Raw genomic sequence first — 18,603 nt, forward strand, 5'->3', positions numbered from 1 at the left:
ATTGCATTCCACATTTTTGCCTCTATTTTCCTCTGAGGACTAGATATGTTATTTTTGCAAGGGCAAGGAATGAAGGACAGAATCCAGCTCTCAAATGTCTATTTCTAATTATGCTAACTAAACTGGGAGTCCTATTTGCATGTGGTGACAAAATCAGCACACACAACTGTGGTTATGTTGATAGCCATACATAGAAACACACATATGCTTGGCCACATGCATTTTTAGGGATTCATGTTAAAGTACATTCAGAAATATTTATAGCACAGGCGGGGGGTGGGGGGGAATCTTTCATTCCTCTTGTTTTTCTTTGCTCACATCTTCAGTTTTTCTACTAAGATTTAAAAAAACAGATTATTCCTATTCCAGTTACTAAAATTCCTGTTGTTTTTCCTGCTCTGTCAGCTAAATGCTGCTGAGTAAGTCACAGGTAGGAGGTATTACAGAATCAAAAGGTATGTTTGCTGAGACATCCTTGCAACTCAGTTTGTGGCAGGAGAGAAAATGGAAGGCTCTAGGAGCGATTCCGAGTGCCTGCAGTTCGCTTTTTCATCAACGGGAGGAGTAGGTTCATAAAGCTTCAGAAAATCCAAGCCTCGCTGTCTGGGATGCTCGAGGTCAGTCTCTCTGGGCTGAGCGGCTGCAGTTGCTGCAGAAGCGCTCACACTTCACACTGTAAATGAGTGGTTTAGGGTGACGCTGCAGGCAGACACTGGAGCTCATCTGCTTACAAATAGCTCTGCAGGACAAAGAAGCTGGAGCAGATTCTGTGCATCTCTCAGTTTTACACTAATATTGATCCATGTAAAGCTTGCCAATATTTCTGCGTGTTTTACCAATTCCATGATATCTTTTATTCCTTTCTTGTGTAGCACCCTATTAGCTCCTCTCATCCCTGCTGTCCAGTTTTGCCCTTTAAGACTTCAATTAGGCCAAAACCCCCCATATGTCCCCCAAAGGACCACGTTTCCTAAGAACTAAGTATTAGTTTCATGGAAAAATAAAACTAGATAGTGTAGGAAAGAGCACCCGCAAAGAAGTCATGCATGAGCCTTTATACTGTATAAGCTCCTTAACTGGCAACATAAATCCTACTTTTCCCCTCAGTCTTCAACATCAGCTGTTGATATACTGTATTTCCAATAGTCTTTCACAAACATTTCTCAAAGCAAATGGATTCGTTTCGTTTTAGCTTTTCCAAAAAAAATCACCTGAATGATTAGTTCTAGAGCTGACTCAGCCAGAACAAAATACCTACTCAGTGTACATGGGAATGAACCTAAGTAGTCAACCTATGAGCGAAAGCCAGACCCAAAGACTCCATAGGCTGCAACTGAACCAGAGACAAACACTTCTCCATAAGTCAGCAGGGACTGATGGCCCACCCAGGTCCACAGATGTGGGGGGAAGCCCCAGGTGAGGCTGGTCATGGCCACTGAGAGTTTTTAGTACAGCTGGTAAATTGTGTGAGGTGACTGAAGTGATGCAACTGAGCAGTCTTTCTCTGTATTGCAGTTGGTGAACTTTTACTTCCTGGTAAAAGGACAGTTTTCTTCCTATGGTTCCTCAAATAAAGCTTCAAAGATCCTCATGGTCTAAAGTTCCCTGAGCTTCAGCTCTGATCCAGGGAGGGAGGTGACATCATTATTTGAGCCTTTGATACTCTTCATTGTCCTTTTTGTGGTGACCTCTTACAAGGAGCAGCTATCCATAGCAGTTTTTTCCCAGAATCCTTCAACATAAATTATCAGAATGGCTGCAGGGATGTTCAAAGGCTTTTGTCCACAGTCTATATTGAATTTCTTAAGCTTATTTCTTGAGATTTACTGGGTAATTTGCTGAGAGGAAAAAATAGCATTGACAGCCCCCAAAACTGCCCACGTATGCCCTACAATGGTGTTACCCGTACAGATGGAGCAGCTCCCTTCCCTTCCTTCAGTGTTCTTACCTGCACACTGGTGATGTGTTAGAGCATGGGGCAAATTCATCGCTCACCATGGCTGCCTCAGTTTCTCTGTATGTCCACACAGGTATTTTTGTGTGGATTAAATTTGATGGACACCTGTGAAATATTCATTATAATTATTATAACTAAAAAGCTGCTGTTTAAAACAAAACAGACAGCTCAAAATCTGTTGCAGTTTTTTGTATTTCGTTTCCCCCTCCACCCCCATCTCTCTCTGAGCTGTGAATAGGAGTCTTGGGTAGCACGAACTGAGAGGTGTTTGAAATGCAACACTCTCCATCCTTCTGAGTCATTGCTAGCCATCAGATGCTTTTTTGAACACTTGTTTTCATTGCTGTACTTTGAAATCAAATGTGGCCTCATGTTATATTCTTATTAAAAACCTATCCCTTTTAAAAACCTAAACCCAAGCTGTTCCCTCTTTATTGCAGACAAGTAATTTTAAAAACAAAATCTGGGTGCATAAAATGAAGCACCTGTTTGCGTTTCTCTATAACAAGCCTGGCAACACATCCACTGTTTTACAGCTACAAACAGAAATCGATACATTTCTCATTTGTGTTTGAATGAAGCATCAGAATCGTAGAATGGGTTGGAAGGGACCTTAAAAATCATCTTATTCTAGCCTCTGCCATAGAATGGGTTGGAAGGGACCTTAAAAAACATCTTACTTGAGCCTCTGCCACACGAAGCCCTCCTGTACAGGTGCCATCCCGTTCCCAAGTACCGTGACCAAGCCGTGGTGCACTGAGTAAACGTTGTGGCTGTGAGGATCACATAGTGCAGGTGTAGTAACCAAGCCACGTGGGTCCTTCGACCACATCTTGCCTGTTCGCTGGCAGCGCTGCACAGCTGGAGGCAGTGAATGCCACAGGGATCGTGGCACCGTGCTGGTGGTGCGGGCTCCCGGACAGGTACACCGGGACTGACTGCGGGGCGGGCTTACCGGGCTACACACCCACACCGCCTGGGCCACACAGGTGTGCCAACCTGCCGCACACAGGGGCAGCCCCGGGGTAACCTGAACGCCTCTGGTTTTGGGAGCGAGCCCCGTTCCCAGGGCTCTGGGCACAGACACCAGTGCCGTGCCGTGCCGTGCCGTGCCATCCCGATCCCGGCCCCCTCGGCCCCTCGCGGCCGCCGGACTACATCTCCCAGGATGCAGCGCGGCGCCGGTGCCTTTAACGCCCCCTGGCGGCAGCACGGGGCGCCCCACAGGCGCGGCGGGCGGGCTGGCTGAGGCGAGCGGAGCCCGGGCGGCGTCGAGCGGGGCGAGGGGCGCGGGCTGGAGCCGCTGCCCACCGGCCCCAGAGCCGGGGAGGGCTGCAGGAAGGGTTAGTGCGAGCTCGCCTGTGCGAGGAGCCGCGCCGTAACCATGGGGAACCGCGGGATGGAGGATCTCATCCCGCTGGTCAACCGGCTGCAGGACGCCTTCGCCGCCATCGGGCAGAACGCCAACCTCGACCTGCCGCAGATCGCCGTGGTGGGGGGGCAGAGCGCCGGCAAGAGCTCCGTGTTGGAGAATTTCGTCGGGAGGTGAGCGGGGGTGTCCCCGGGGGCGCGGGCAGAGCTGCCGCATGGCCAGCGCGGTGCGGGGGCAGCGCCGCGGGGTCCGCGGGCAGCGCGGTGCGGGAGCAGCGCGGGCAGCGGCTCCGCACGGGCAGCGCGGTGCGGGGACGGGCGCAGGGACAGCGCGGGCAGAGCCGCCGCACGGGCAGCGCGGTGCGGGCACTCTGACCGCGGTGCGGGGACAGCGCTCCGCTCGCAGCTACTCTGCTCGGCGCGCGTGTGGTGCGCGGGCAGCGCTGCAGGACGCCCGGGCGCTGCGGTGCAGGGCTATGGGGAGGCGCGGGAGGGAGGGAATGAGTGAGGAAGGGAGGGCTCCCTGCCTGGGGGCATTCCGCAGCGGGGTCCCCGCCACTGCCGCACCTTGGCGGCCGGCGGCAGCCCCCCCTTGTCCTGGCTGTTACATAACGGAGCGGGCTGAAGGGGCTGTGGGGGCCGGCCCCATCCGTCCCCTGCTCGGTGCGGGGCTCAGAGATGGATGTTGTCGCTGCGGGGGGGGGTGATGCGGAGGGTGTTTAAGTTTAATCTGCTCCGTCCCCCTCCCCCAGCCCAGGCTCGCTGTCCTCCATAGCGGATGCCATGTCAGGAGCTGCGGGGAGGCTATAGGAAGGACGGGGTTGTAGCTCTCCTATATGCTCAAATCCCCGGGTGCTACCATTTTGTGGCAGGCAATATACTGATGCCTTCCCTTCATGTGACCTTCGCATTCATCATCTGCAACTTGAGTAAATTCCAGACCGCGCTGCTTGGGTATCTGCTCCAGTGCAGACACACAACACCTGGGGAGGGGGGGGGATGTTCCTCACCTTTTTCTTGGCCTTGCTAATTAATTGTATTAAGTTATATATGGGTTTTAATATCAGGGTGTTTTTTTATGCTACAAGGAAGCACGCAGGCTTCTGGTGACTTGCCTTAAGAGCAGTGACTGCTGATACCTGGTCAGATGCTTGCGTGGGTTTTTCTCTTTCAGCAAACTGCGTTTGTGACAACATCTACTGGATCTCATTTCCCAACCCCCACTTTTTCTTTTAAGCTGTTTGCTGTTGGATGGCTTATAGAGCTTTTCCACTGTCAGAAGAGTCTGTGGTGTGGATTAACTGCTTGTTTAGCTGCAAGTAGCCTCAAATTCTGGACCTGTGCAAGGGTATCTTTGAGCAGTGAGTGTTGGGTGTACTAAGAGGAAGGCTCAGGGGTTGCATCTGGTACAAAGAAAGCATGGTCAAAATAATTTTTTTTCTCTGCCATAGATCAAAGAGTTTTGAAAAAATAAGAATATAAAATTTAATAAGTTTGGCATCTCTTCTAGCTAACTTCCAAAGGTCCATGCAGTGAATCCCTGAGAGATGCTGGGATCGTGCCAAGGGCCAGACATTGCAGAAACACATTTTACCGAGTCTCAGGTCATAGTCCAGGATCCACTTGTTTGTCCATAGTCACAGGAAAAAAAAAAAATTCCTGCCACCCAAATGAAAAACTTGTTGGGCTGTAGCTTTCGAAGAAGGGGAAAATGGATCTTCTGAAATCTTTGAGCAAAATGGGTTCACCTGTTGGCTCTGCTGTTTTCATGCTTTCTAAGTACTGGCAGTCAAACCTCATAAATCCTTTTTAGAGGATCTGTGCAGGCAGTGCTGCAGTGGTGTCATAGATAATGTAGGGCTGCTGGGCCAGAGGGGGATTTGTTGGAGGAAGGACAGTCAGTGTATTGGGGTAAACTGCTCCTCTCCTTTAGACCAACCACACAAGAGGATTTACTAATCCTTGATGCATCTCCACTGGCACCAATTTAGAACTGGGGATTTTATCTGCTTGGTGGAAAATATATGAATTCAATTATCTTCTGTCTCTTTCTGATGACTCCTGTCACAGGAGAACTTATGACCTCACCGTGTCCCATCAGCCTTCTCTCTAGCAGCAAGTTATAGCGCTGTGGCTTTTAGAAAATGAAATAATTAAGGGTCCCCTGAGCAGGAGCTGAGAGCTGTCTGTAGAAAAGCATTTAGAAGAAATAATTGGAGGGGAAATGGAAAATGTCACTGTGAAGAGGTCTTTCTCCATTTGATACCCCTGAGTGCTGGCTAGTTTAGACTGGTAACTTGAGACCTCTTACCACAGAATGTATGTGTATATGCTGCAAATCCCAATCCTGTTAAAATAGTGTTGGGGCCCTGCTGTAATGTATAGTCTCTTTTCTTTCTCTGTGGGTATTGGAAACCATGATAAGGAGCTATGGAAATAGTATCCAGAATGAGCATGGTTCTTCAGTGTAATTGTGATAGGGGCTGTTTTCTTGTCTCAACAGCCATAAGAAGAAATTGTGTCTAGACCTACTGTGTACAAATACAGTTATTGCTGTAGTGTGGACATGACATATGTCACTGCTCCTGCTTGATACCAGGATGGTGGTGCAGCTATTGCTCAGCAGCTGCTTGCTGCATGGGGAATGTGAGTGCTGATGAGTTTCTCTCTGAGTGGATGGAAATCTGTGCAAGAACAAATGCTGATGTGGTTGGTACTGGCTGATGTGCATGATGCAGACACTTCAGCACAGGGGCTGGAGACCCTGCCAGGGCTGGTTTCCCTGCTCAGGACCTGTGGGGCTCCTTTCAAATTGTCATCAAATCACATTTCCCTAACAGGACAGCACACTTGCCCCCTGCCAGACCTGTGTTGTGGCTATGCCGGGCTTCAGTCCAGGGCTGCTGCAGGCACCTTGCAGTAGCACTGAGTCCCACATTCAATGGAAACCTACAGGCAGGGAGGAGTGATACTGCCTGCAATCAGTGTTTAGTTACATGTCATACCAAACAAATATTTTTTTCCCTGCTGAATTTGGTGGCTTACTAGTTGCTGCTAATTGCGTTTTCGGTGACACTTACTCTGCTGTTAACAGATTATCCAACAGTGCAGAGCTTGTATTTATAATACCAGATGTCAGTGTGGCTGCTATGTGTGCTTTTGCTGCTGGAGTCTCAGCGTGGTGACTCGGATACCGGCTGGTGGTGATAAAATTGCTGAAGAAACAACAAGCCATGTAGAAGCCAGACAGGTGACACATCTGTCCACAGACTGGTTTGTCCTGGGCCCCAGAACTGGAAGGAAGGTTAATTGGGTGAGCTCCAGGCATTTCCTGTTGGTGTGGTTATAAGCTTGTAGGATAACTCATGTTGGAAGGGACCTCAGTGATCATTTTGTCTGTTCTTAAGGTGTTGTTACTTCCCTGCAGCCTCCTTTCTAAATAAATAGGTCTTGGAGCGGGCAACTGTACCAGCAAAATTAGTCTGATAAAAAGAACAAAGCATGTGGTATGTGCTAATTTGACTTAAGAGCACAAATGACAGAGGAGATTGAGACAGCCTACAAGGTTGTTTGTATAATCATCCATGTTCATGCCACTCTTACTTTACCATGTGAAAATAACAAATATACTTTCTTTAAATTCTATGATCTCAGAGCACTGTTACACAAATCTTTGGGTTTCTGGGAGTATTACTGTTACCTGTGCTTTACAAACAGGAGAACTGAAAGCACTGGGCTGTGTTCAGCTGGTTCCTGGAATGGCTGTGCCTTGTGGTGGTGGTGTCTGATCCAAGGCAGGATGCTGCTCAGACCTTCTGAGACAGCTGCATTGCTCTTCATAGGGAAAACAAGGCACCTCTGACTTCTCCAGAACAGATGGTTTCAGGGGGCTGCTGAGGAGGCAGTGACTAAGGGCTGGGAACAGTGGGTGGAAGGACTTGAATGGAGATGAAACCATCTTGTTTATGATCAAGGGACCTAAGCAGTGCCAAACTTGTGTGAAGTGAATCAGTGTTTACTTGACCCTAGACCTGAGCTGGAATCTGGTACCCCACAAGCATCTTCTCTTGGAAGTTGTGCACCCAAAATAGGGCTACTTAGCAGTCTGTCACCAGGCTCTGATGGTATATGCTGAATTCCCTGATGTTCGTGTGTTGCCTAGAAGGAATCAGGAGACAGGTGTGGGCCTAAACTCAACCATGTTGGGCTAACCTTGCCTCTCCTAACAATAAAATTTCCATATGGGTAGAAGAGCAGGGAAAATGCAGCACTGCAATGCTTGTGTCAGTCAAAAGGCTAAATACTCATTAGGCATAGCTGCAGTAATTGATGTGACAAAATCAGGCACGGGCCTGGCAGCAAGTGTCTCTGCCTTTCTGTGTCCCATAATGGTGATGCAAAGCTAGATCCTGAAGCCGCGGGGTTTAGTTTGGCTTCAGGTATAACTTTGAGGAGCAACTTAATACCTTCCACAGCCATTTAGAGATAAATACACCCCCAAGATATGATGAGGGAATGCCTTCCTTGATAACATATACTTTGCTTTGTTATGGAAAGCTTCCTCAGCAAAATACCTTCAGAGACCAACAGCAGTGTTTAGCAAGTATGTAGAAGTGAAGGATCCTAAAGGGATGCATAAATACTTGGCCTGTTCCTGCAGGAATACTGTTTTGTTGATGATCTTTGTACTTTTAAGTTGCTCAGGCTTCTGCTGCAGTATGTGGTTTATGAGCTTGAGTGTTGAGGACTGAGTGTTCAAATAGCCACATTATGTATAGATTGGGGATGTCTGTTGGACAATGCTGAGCATCACTGCAGTACTTCAGGAGCAGATTTAAATTTAAACAAGAAGATTACATTAATGACGTGTGCTTTGGCCACAAAAGAGGTTCTTAAGAGTGATTCTTCCAAATTTTTGAGGGTTCTGATTTGAGATGTGTGCTGGCAGAGAGATGATTAATTGCAAATTGTGGACCTTTAATTGTTGTATGATAAATACATCTGTGAGCCAGTCAAATCCTGTTGTCTATTTGCACCTTAAAAACACAGGCACTGCTTGTGAGCTGACTTATTTAGGGTTGCAATGGATGGTGCAAGAGTCAGGAGTAGGATTCTGCTGCTTAGAGAAATAAACTATGGTCAGATAAGTCCTTCAGATGGCAGTCAGTCTTTGGTCTCCAGTGAAGAAAATACCTATTTTCATATTGGATTAATTGAGGAAGGAAGAAAATATGGAGCATTGGGGGAAATGGGTAATGTGTTACAGTAGACCCCAAGATAAAATAATTTCACTTAAGAGAAATCTGTAGAGCTCTGAGCAAACACTTGTGGAAGGAGGAATGCTAGAAGAAGATACATAATTAAGTTATAACATAACATGGATGGCTGTGAGGGAAAACCCTGTGAATCTCAGTGTTCATAGATGCAGCAGCAGTGTCTGCCTGTGTTTGTTGTCAACTTGTTTTAATCCTATTGGGGTTGGCTCAAATAAGTACAAGTCTAATATTTTTTCTACTTCCTGCAGCAGTTTCATGGTCTCTGCAGATCTTTCAGCTTAACTCCTTAGTGATGATCTTGTGCTTCTGGTAACTGCCCACTAGCCTTATATTCTCTAGAAGAAGGGATGTTTAAGGTATGTCTCAGATCATATCAGAATTTACCTAGGGGAAGGAAACCAGCTGCAATCCAGTGGGAAAGGTGGTGCTCAGTGTGGTGCAAGTTGGTGTTTGGACGTACTGGTGTGTGAAAATGACAGGTTGCCTCGTCATTGCTGGAATTCATCACTTGATAGCTGACAGATCAGGGATGCTGCATTTCCTTGTGGACTTTCCTTGTGAGCATGATAATCCTTAAGTTGAGAGTCTTAGAACATCTTGAGGTTTTTTTATTATTTCCTATTGTACTTTGAGATAAGTACATGTGGAATTGTTCGTGTGTTTCCTCAGTAAACAGGATGCTGTGATACAAGGCTGTAAAGAGGGAACAGAACCAGTGGGGAAAGGAGTCAGAAGTTCCCAAAAGCTAAACTGTCAGCTGCTCCTGTTTTAAAAAACAGGAGTTTTAAAAACTCCTGGTGTGCTTATCACACAGTCAAAAAACCTTAATAAATCCAGGCAAAGCAAAGATGACCTACTATTTTTAAAGGGTCCTGATTGTTTTCAGAAGCCATTCAATACCTATCTGGGAATACCAAGCCAAGTCCTTGACCCTGACTTTTCCAGATGCTCAGAGCCAGCTAGACTTCAACAGAAAGAGTGGGAGTCTGTCTGCAACACCTCCTATCTGAGGCAGCTTCTGAAAATGTTATTCTAAGGCAGGAAGTTAATCCCCTTCCTGATCTGGTGAATTCCTGAATGTCCCTGCTTTATGCTCCAGGTTTGAGTCTGTCTGTAAAAGTGTGAGTAAAAATTCTGAATAAGGTTTTTTTAAGATGGATCTTTTTAAGAAGAAATGCAAGCAGCTTACAATTAGCATAAGTTAATCAAGAAAACAGTTCTTGCTGTGTTGTAGCTGCTGGGGTGAAACTTATTATGATGCCTTGAGCAGTGAATTTATTGGACAAGAACAAACCCATGTGTGCTCCACCCTTGTGAGCCAGTACTTAGTTTTTTGTTTCAGGCAGTGCATGAGTAGCAAAACCAGAAGAGTTAGTGAAGGGGTGGCAGGCAGTCATCTAGAAGCATATGGTGTTCAGCCTATGTGCCTAATGTAAAATTGATTTTGAGGTGGCGTCTGTGAAAGGAGATTTACTGATAATATGCAGGGTAAACCTACTTCCTTGATATGCCACTAAAAAAAAAAACCACCCCAAAAACTTTGGGTGTAATACTTTCCTCCTTCTTGGACTCACAGATCTGTAACCATATGAGTCAGAGTACTGCTAGTTGGGAGGAGAGATGAAGTTAAATCTGGTCCAAAAAAAAACCAAACCCCAAACCCAGAAGTCTAGTCATGCATGGTGGGAAAAATAGCTTACTAGTGGGACAATTTCTCATTCTACTTGAAGTTTTCACTTCCTGGCCTCTGACCTGGTTTTGCACATTCTGACAGAGAGTGGAATCTCATGGTTAAGGAGTATTGTCTCTTATTACAGGGAAATGGGCATGTTCAGCCTTGAGGGTAGAATTCTGTTCTTTGCTCTGAAGCTAAATTCTTAGTGATTAATTTTATACCTTTTTCTCCATCCTTAAAGGCTGTTGGTGTCTCCCATGACATGTAGGTGTATATCATTAATGGACACTTGAACTAACACTGGAAAAGGTTAAGATAAAGTGATAAACTGTTTTTCTTAACAATAAATGAAAACTCTTAACAATAAATGAAAAGATGGCACTGCAGAGTCTGTCTAAGCCCTTGCAAAGGCTTGCCTTCTCTCTAGAAGTGTTGTGCCAAGAACTTTAGTTCTTTGTGCAGGTTGGTTTGCTCAGTATTTTACAGGTTACTTAAGTCTGCTCTGCAGAGGTTGGGTCTGGTGCAGCCACCTTTGGCTGCTGGCATAGATCAGGCACAGGATTTGAGGAGTGAGGGTGTTCTTAGAAAGTACTGGAGATGAGAGGCTGTCCTAAATGGCCTGGTAGCACCTGAATTTTTGAGCATGGTCTTTCAGGGCAGGGATGGGTAGCAAAGCCCTACAGAGGAGAGAGCCCAGGTTTTTGTACCTAGGGACTTTCAGTACTTGCATGTTCTGGTCAGGTTTGGAGGTGGTCAGCCTGCAAGAAGACACTGATTCTGGAAAAACTACAAAAAGTTATTTCTCTTAATTTACATTTATTTGTGATCCATCTAAAGCACACATCACACCTATTTTGGAGGGACTTGATGGAGTTTAGTAATGCAAACAGGATGTGTTGCTCAGAACTAACTACTATAGATACTGGGTTAGCTATGAAGAGAGGGCTGAGAACATTTCAGTGTTTACTGATGAGCAGGCAAGACTGCATCAAAACACTGATGGGCAGCTGAGGGCACAATTTAATGTTAGATATTTAAATGATTATTCCAAGTGACTCGTTGATATTTTGTAGCTAGGTCCAGCTTTGTTTTCAAAGTCCATTAGTGAATATTTTAATAACAGTTGAATATAAAGTGGCTCCACAGTTTTCTTAAGCTGTCTTATGTAGATGGGCAGACAGGACAATTAAGTTGCTGGCGTTTGCTTCCTTTATGACCTTCAGGTTTGTCACAGCTCTGAGCCTGGTGCTGACTGTAGTAGATAACTGCTTTGCTTTCCTTCAAGACTCAGTACAGGAATAATGAGCCCTGAGTCTGAAATCTAACAGTGTCTCTGTTTTCTCCAGAGCATCTGACATGGAAAGTTTTGGCAGACCCAGCCATGACCAAATGGAAGTGAGATGGTCCCTGGTTAGTAGCTTCTTGCAATTCAGCATAACATGCTTTTGGGAGCTTCTTGGAAGCAGACGTTATGCAAGCTCCTCAAGCTGTGTCTTGCTGACTGGAAGCAAACTTGCCAGCTTCTGCCATTTTTCTGCAAGTCTTGTGACTTGTGTGGCTTTTCTTAGAGCCCTGGCCACAGCAATTGAGCGAACAGAAGAGCAGTGTAGCTTTTGTATTGAAAACAGCAATTTCTAACATGGAGGTTTGAGGCTATTTTTTTTCCCTAAAAGATGCTGTTTCCCTAAATGCTTCTGGAGACAAGTATAAAGAATCCCAAAGCTTCTAAGACCTGCATTGTCATCTCTTCCCTTCCTAAAAATCAGGGCTTAGTCTCAAAACTATAAGCTCTGCTAAAATACTTGTGTTGCAGTTGCAATGAACAATAAATGAGGTTTGGAATAAACCCAGTACCTCACTTGTGACGGAAATGGGAATTGAACTGGAGTCTCTGGGGCCAAAAATACTATTTTAATAATGTATTGCCTCAACAGTCTCCTTTAACTCTCCCTTTCCTGTTTCTTATGGCTTTAGGCTGCATTGTTGCAGCTGTGTGGAAGGGTGAAGAGTTAATACAACCATAACAGACATGGGAAGTGCTGGGCTCCTGTCTGACTACTCAGACTGTCATTTTGGGGCTGGGAAACACTCTTGCTGCAAGAGTGGCCAGTGTAGTATATGTGATGCCTACGAGAGGACACAGCCAGTGTTAAACTGATACTGCTGTGGATTTTGGCTGCAAAGCCAGGCAGTGTTGCTGTAATGCTGGATAAAAGCTGATCATAAATTGCAGCTGTATTTCAGAGTAGTTTTTCAGCTGCATTCGGACCCTTTCTCATATCAATAGGCAGAAGTCTACAGAGATGCTGAGCAGTCGGTTCTCAACATCTGCAAATGTTTTCACAGCACAGCTAACTTACCCTGGAGAGCACTAGGAGAAACTACAGTGTTTCCCTTTATTTTAAAATTGAGAATGGAGATCCAGTGATGAGGGAGGCGGTGCTGAATTTTTTAGAACAAGGAAAGAGGTACCTAAAGGCAAAATCTTGAAGTCTTTGTTCAGTTCCTCCTCTTTGTCTTCCTGCCACTGTTACATGTGTAAAGACAGAGTAAGTTACATAGGATCTGGCTCAGGGCTCTGACTAATTAACAGTTTCAGCCCTGAGAGCTCTTCCTCATCCACATAGTTACAAACCTCTTAAAATGAGGCTTATAATGACTGTCCATTTGCCACCTGCCTTCCAGCACAGGAACAATTCCCTGTCAGCAGGGGAGTATGTCTGGTGACCTGTTAGTTCAGAATTAAACCAATAAACAACAAAGCTGTAACCCTCACAGGTTTTATGCTGATATTTAGCCTCGCTGACTTGTTTATGATTTACTCTGAGCTTACACTGCTCTGAGTCATGATGGAACTCCTTGATTCTAATACATGTTAGGTTTTCTCTCTTTCTGGCTGTTGTGATCTCTTGTGTAATCTCTGGCTATTTCTTAAGCTGATTGTGCTTTTACTTTTAATAGAAGCTCCTCTATGAATAGCTGGGAATTGCCTGAGCATGGTGGTGGCCTTGAGAGGAGACGTGTCGCAGTGGGGTTAAAGCTACGGGTAAGGAGGAGATTGGTACATTCCGAAATGCAGAATACCCTCAGGGATTGGTGCATGACATGTGTCACACTGCAGAGCTGATGCTGCAGCTCCAGCACTGAAACTCAGGTCACCTCTTCTACATCATACAGCTCACAGCAGAGATCCCAGCAATAAACTTCTTCCCTCTGGGCTGTGCTACTTTGATTTGTTCCTGTTCCTAAGAATTACTCTGCTTATGCCTATTCATGCAAGATGTGTTTGTTATCTCAGGCCTGCAAACTACCAGGCACACCAAACTAATTTTGGAGAAAGAGATCCATTTCCTGCATGAATTTGTATAGACTATTGAATGAATGATATTTAAGGAATGCTTACTGCAAAAGAATAAGTGAGTTATTGCATTGGCACTTGATATTTTGCCAGCTTCTGCTTGGACAAAATGGAACTCCCATTGAACACCTGGAAGAGCAAAAGCTGATGTCTTAGAAATCACTGTATTGGTGGAGTGGAGATACAGGGAGAGAAATTTAGTTAAACATTTTACTTGTGGAAAATAAGGAAAGGAATGGAAGGCTGTAAGACTGTGGTCTGTCCAAGTCACTGTGCCGCAGTTTTGCTATCAGAATGCCCACTGATAAGGCAGAACCTGTTTTGATCTTCCTTTTTCGTTGTTGTTGTTGAATTTAAGCCCAACCTTTTTGTCACCTCCCATGGTCACTGCCCAAATCTGACTAGAGCAAAATGTGCATTTTGTGCACATGAGAAGTGCTGTTCCACTGGACATTAGAACCAGACAGGAGGTCTGAGGCTTGTCTCTTCTGGGACTATTGATCCAATTTTTGTTCTGGTATAGTGGGAAATGGAGATATCTTGTGTGGTTTTTTAAGTAGAGTTTAATGCTTCTGACTTTGCTCTGCACTAGAGGTGTTTGCAGTCAGTCTGCTGGGTCTTCTTCAAGGACTTTAAGAGGCAGTGCCTCTGCACCACGTTCCTAGCCCAGGTTGATCCTAATTATATCTGGAGCTGCAGAGGTGCAGTGCATAGCAAGGAGCCTGGCACTGTTCCTGCATACTTCTCCAGGCAGAGTAGAGATGTAAATTGGCATCTTAAATTCCCTCTGCAGGACAGCTGTGCACTGTGGGCAGTATGGTTAGGATGCCTGAGTGCAGCATAACTCTGTTACCCCATGGAATTCCGTCCTTCCTGCCTGGCCTGTTGGAAAGGAAGCAGGCTGCCTCCCCATCCACAACACTCTCTGCCTCTTACCACTGACCCAAGATAAGCTATTGGGGTACATGCATTCAGCTTTATAAACCCACCACCAGTGTGTGGCAGCTAACAGCACATCATGGCTTGTTGAGGTACCATCCTTCCTCATGCAGCTTCCGTTTGGTTTGTGTCTGTGGGCTCATCAAAGTGGCTTTGCCTTTCCCAATGAACTCTTTCAGTTGTCTGTACCCTTTAAGGAATTCAGGCTCTGGGCAGCCTGTCTCCTTTTCTAGCACACAGTGATGTCTGGGAGTGGAGGAAGTGTCATGCTGCAGTGATGAAATGTGCCTCCAGCTACATTTGTTCTTCTCTTGGGTCTTGCAGCAAATACCAGGACTCCAGAGGTGGAGTTTTGACAAGAAATCTAAGATTATACTTAGCACAATATTTGATATCTTTGAATCTGCCATTGTACTTGATTTCCTTCTCTGAAGGAGAGAAGAACAAAAAGGGGGATAACCCCCTTTTTTATCCAGAGCCTCCATATGATGAGTAGTGTGACTGTTAGTTACTGCTGCACAGTATAATGGTGTCTCTGAACACAGGAGAGCCTCTACTGCTGGGCAGCCTTTAGACTGCCTCTGCTGCTGGGCAGTCTGGACTCAGCTGCAGCCTGGCTCCAGAGATTAAGACACTGGTGGTGGGAAATAGCCAGGTCAGCCTGCTGCTCGTCAGTCTTAGCATCCATTAATCCTGGGGTGTTATTGTGGCTCTGCTTTCCCATCAGCCATTCCTGTCCCAGAGTTTTAGTGTACAGCTTGTCCTTTTGTTTTCTCACAGCTCAAGTTGCAGGTGCTGAACAGGTCACGTTTTTCAAGGCTGCAGCCTTCTGTTACAGCAGAGCCAGGGGTTGTTGGTAGGTTTGTTTGTGCCAAAGCAGAGCAATGTTGCTGCAGTGTTATGACAGATCAGTGCAGCTTGAAAAAGAGGCAAAGATGCTGGGTCATGGGTTTACCTTTCTGGCCTTAAAAAAACCTGTTTTTTCACTACTGTCATGGGGACTGAACTAACTTGATGCTCTGGGGTGTTGCTGTTGCCTGGTATTGTCTTCTTGGGGACTGTCTGGAAATTACAGGGAGATTCTGCAATTGCAGGGAGATTTTTGCCAGGGTATATATGCTTTTGAAGTAGCAAAAGGAAAACTTGCTTTTGTGCTGTGATGGTGAAAATTAAGCAAGACAGACATAAAGTTCTGGTTTACAGTTTCTGGGGTGGGGTATGCATCATGCAGTGCAATATTTCTGGTGTTACTTTTTTTTTTCCTTGCATGAGTAAAACCAACCTTGTTTCCTTTCTCCTGGGATTGTAATTCTTGAAATCAAAACTGCATTTTCCACAAATGTGTAATCCTTACTGCCACATCCATTCAGGATACACTAGGCTGCTTATTCTCTTGAGTTCCTGATATTGTCATGCAGAAAAAGTGCTGTATTACTTCTTACTGTGAATATCCCAAGGCAGCAAACAAAATCCAGGACTTCATTTTCTATTACTCAGAAAACCCTAGGGGAAGCTGCACAGCAGCAGTGCTGCAGTTTTGTGCTCTCTCCAGCCTCTGCTTCCCCAGCTCTGCAGCCTGGAGTCAATGCGGCATTTGCTATAACGGGCAGTGACTTTTTGAGATCAGGCAGTGCACTGTAGGCTGTACCACTCTCTAAAGAATTCTCCACAGTAAAATGCAGAGTTCCAAATAAGAAAATGCCTTTACAGTTTTTTACCTGCAGAAACACAGAGTAAATTGGCTCACAAGTGCACGTGAGGTGCTGGAGTATTCTGTTTTGATTTCCCATCTGTGTTCTACGTCCTCACGTATTCTGGACTAACCCATCTGCAGGAAGATAGCAGGGAGGGAGCTGGCAGATAACTCAACCCTCAAAATGGAGGAGGGAAAGAATATTCCTAATTAATTCTCTCACAGCAGAGATGAACTGAAGCAAATGACATTTTGGGGTGAGATGGTTGGGTTTGCATGCTGGGAGTGCCTCTTGTTTCTCCTCCAAACTCTTGACCTATAACTGTAGACACTTGCTTAAAACCTCAGCAGCTTGGGGCTGATGCCCACCAGTGAGGGATGCAGGAGCTGTGTGGACATCAAACTGATTTGTTTCTATGGAAACAGTAGATTTCACCATGTTTTAGGGAAGTAGGAGGGGAATTATCCCCCTGGGCCTGGTTCTGGCTCTCAGATTGGATTGGTTGCTGCACAGCAATTGTAGAGCAGCAGCCCATGAAGGGATTATCTATCAGCCAGTGATCACAATTAGGGAGGGAAGCACGTGGCTCCAATCTGCTCCCATTGTGGGATTCCCAGGGTCACAGCCCTCCATGGCACTTAAAAACAAGGAGTTTAACCTGGGTTACTCATAGCCCTAAAGGAGGGCTGCATTACAGTGCAGGCAGCTGCACCCAGACTCCTCAGTTGGGATGGTTGAGGGAATGAGCTGTGCTTGTACCTCACAAGAACTGAAAACTATTTGTGGTGTCTACGAGGTCTGGGGAAAGCTGAGGTCTTTCAGAAAGGCTTCAAGTGATGCTTGCTGATGAAATTATGCTAAGTCAAATTTGTTGTACTGCTCTCAGAAAGTCCCAACACTTGAAGTGCTGTGACTAGGGGTGATGATTTTGAGACCTTTTTTTTTTTTTTAATGAAAGGTAACCTCATGAAACCACAGAAGGAATCAAAACATGAATATGAACCTCAAACAGGTTCAAATAAGAAGAGTTTTTACTAAACCCCATATATTCTTAGTGATCTGTAGAGCTGGGTCTCTTCAAACTGGCCTGGTGCCCTTGTGCAAGATCCCAGTGCTGGTCCTTCTGAAGGAGTTACACCTCTGTATTTCAGACTCTCAGGTCCTAAAGGCACTTACCTATCCAGGCTCTAGCACTGACTGAGAGGGAGAGCTTGTATTTCTAGATAGAAAGAAGGCAGACCATGGAAAACTGACAGAAAGGGTAATGTCTGTGTATGTTGAACCTTTTCCCAAGGTACTCCCTTGTTTCCTACAAATGTAGGACAGGAGCTGTGTAGCTGTCTCTAATGGGGAGAAATTCTCTTTGCTCGGCTTCTGTCTCCCTTCACTGTATATAGGGACTTCCTATATTCCATGTTATGTAAACTGAGTTAGGGATGAAGGGCAGCTTCTAGCAGAAATTTTTGCTTTATGTTTTATAATATAGCCAGTAAGTCAATTGGATGGGATAATCCTGGTTATGGATTTGCAGGGGTGCATCTGAAGAATGCAGCAATATCTCTGCTTTACTTTCAGGTCATCTAAAAATATATGTAGAGACCTTGAAAGTCAGGCCAGATCCTGCTGTAAGGTTTACCAAGCATAAAGCTGGGGTGTGCTGGCTTCTTTGGAATTACTGTAGACATACAGCAGCAGAAATGCCTGGGGCAGACTCTTGGCTATGCCAGTTTAGTCTGCATGCTGGCAGGCCCTCAGGTCATGGACTAGAAGTGTAAGAATGCCTGTGACTTCCTTGGAAGTCTCTTGCCCTGTGGAAGCCAGGGCAGCCATGAGGGCTCTGTAGTTGTGCATTTGATTAACTGGTGCACAGCAGCTCCAGCACAGCCATGACTTGGCATGATGCACACAGCTGTCTTCCAGATTTTGATGTATCCTGAAGCTAGTGGAGTGTGAAACAGAAAAATCAGCCCAGAGCATTCAAATGAAAATAAACAATAGCAAAACTTATCTTACCATACTGCTTCCAACAACCTGCATAGTGGCATGTACAGGAGAGGGGCTGAGATGCAGAGAAAGGAGATGTGGATGTGGAAAGAGTGGATTAAAGAGGCACCAACTGTTATGGATGGCTCCTGGGGACCAGTCTGTGCAGTGAGAGATAAGCCAGAAAAGGCGCTTGGGGAGGGGTGGGGAAGAGAGCTGTTTCCAAGTGATCATTCATGTAAAAATTGCTGTGTGCTTTCCTTCTGGCTTTAGCAGTGTTAAGGAAGGTGCTGCAGTCAGAAGACTGAACACAGCCACTGCAGTTGAAGTATCAGTTATATGAGAGAACA

General features: G+C 45.6%; 1 protein-coding gene across 18 annotated transcripts in view; it reads left to right on the top strand.

Annotated features, from left to right (window-relative positions):
• Positions 1 to 3,194: 3,194 nt before the first annotated feature.
• Positions 3,195 to 18,603, top strand: part of DNM1 (dynamin 1) — a 65,579-nt gene continuing 50,170 nt past the window's right edge. For all 18 annotated transcript variants that reach the window (XR_008434442.1, XR_008434443.1, XR_008434445.1 and 15 more), the window contains exon 1: positions 3,195 to 3,502. Coding sequence is in view for 14 of the 18 variants with exons in the window: in XM_053962149.1 (XP_053818124.1) it covers positions 3,342 to 3,502 (161 nt within the window). In the remaining 4 variants the exon portion in view is untranslated. The remainder of the gene's footprint in view (positions 3,503 to 18,603) is intronic.

Source organism: Vidua chalybeata, chromosome 21, assembly GCF_026979565.1.
Source record: "Vidua chalybeata isolate OUT-0048 chromosome 21, bVidCha1 merged haplotype, whole genome shotgun sequence".
NCBI classification, from domain to species: Eukaryota; Metazoa; Chordata; class Aves; order Passeriformes; family Viduidae; genus Vidua; species Vidua chalybeata.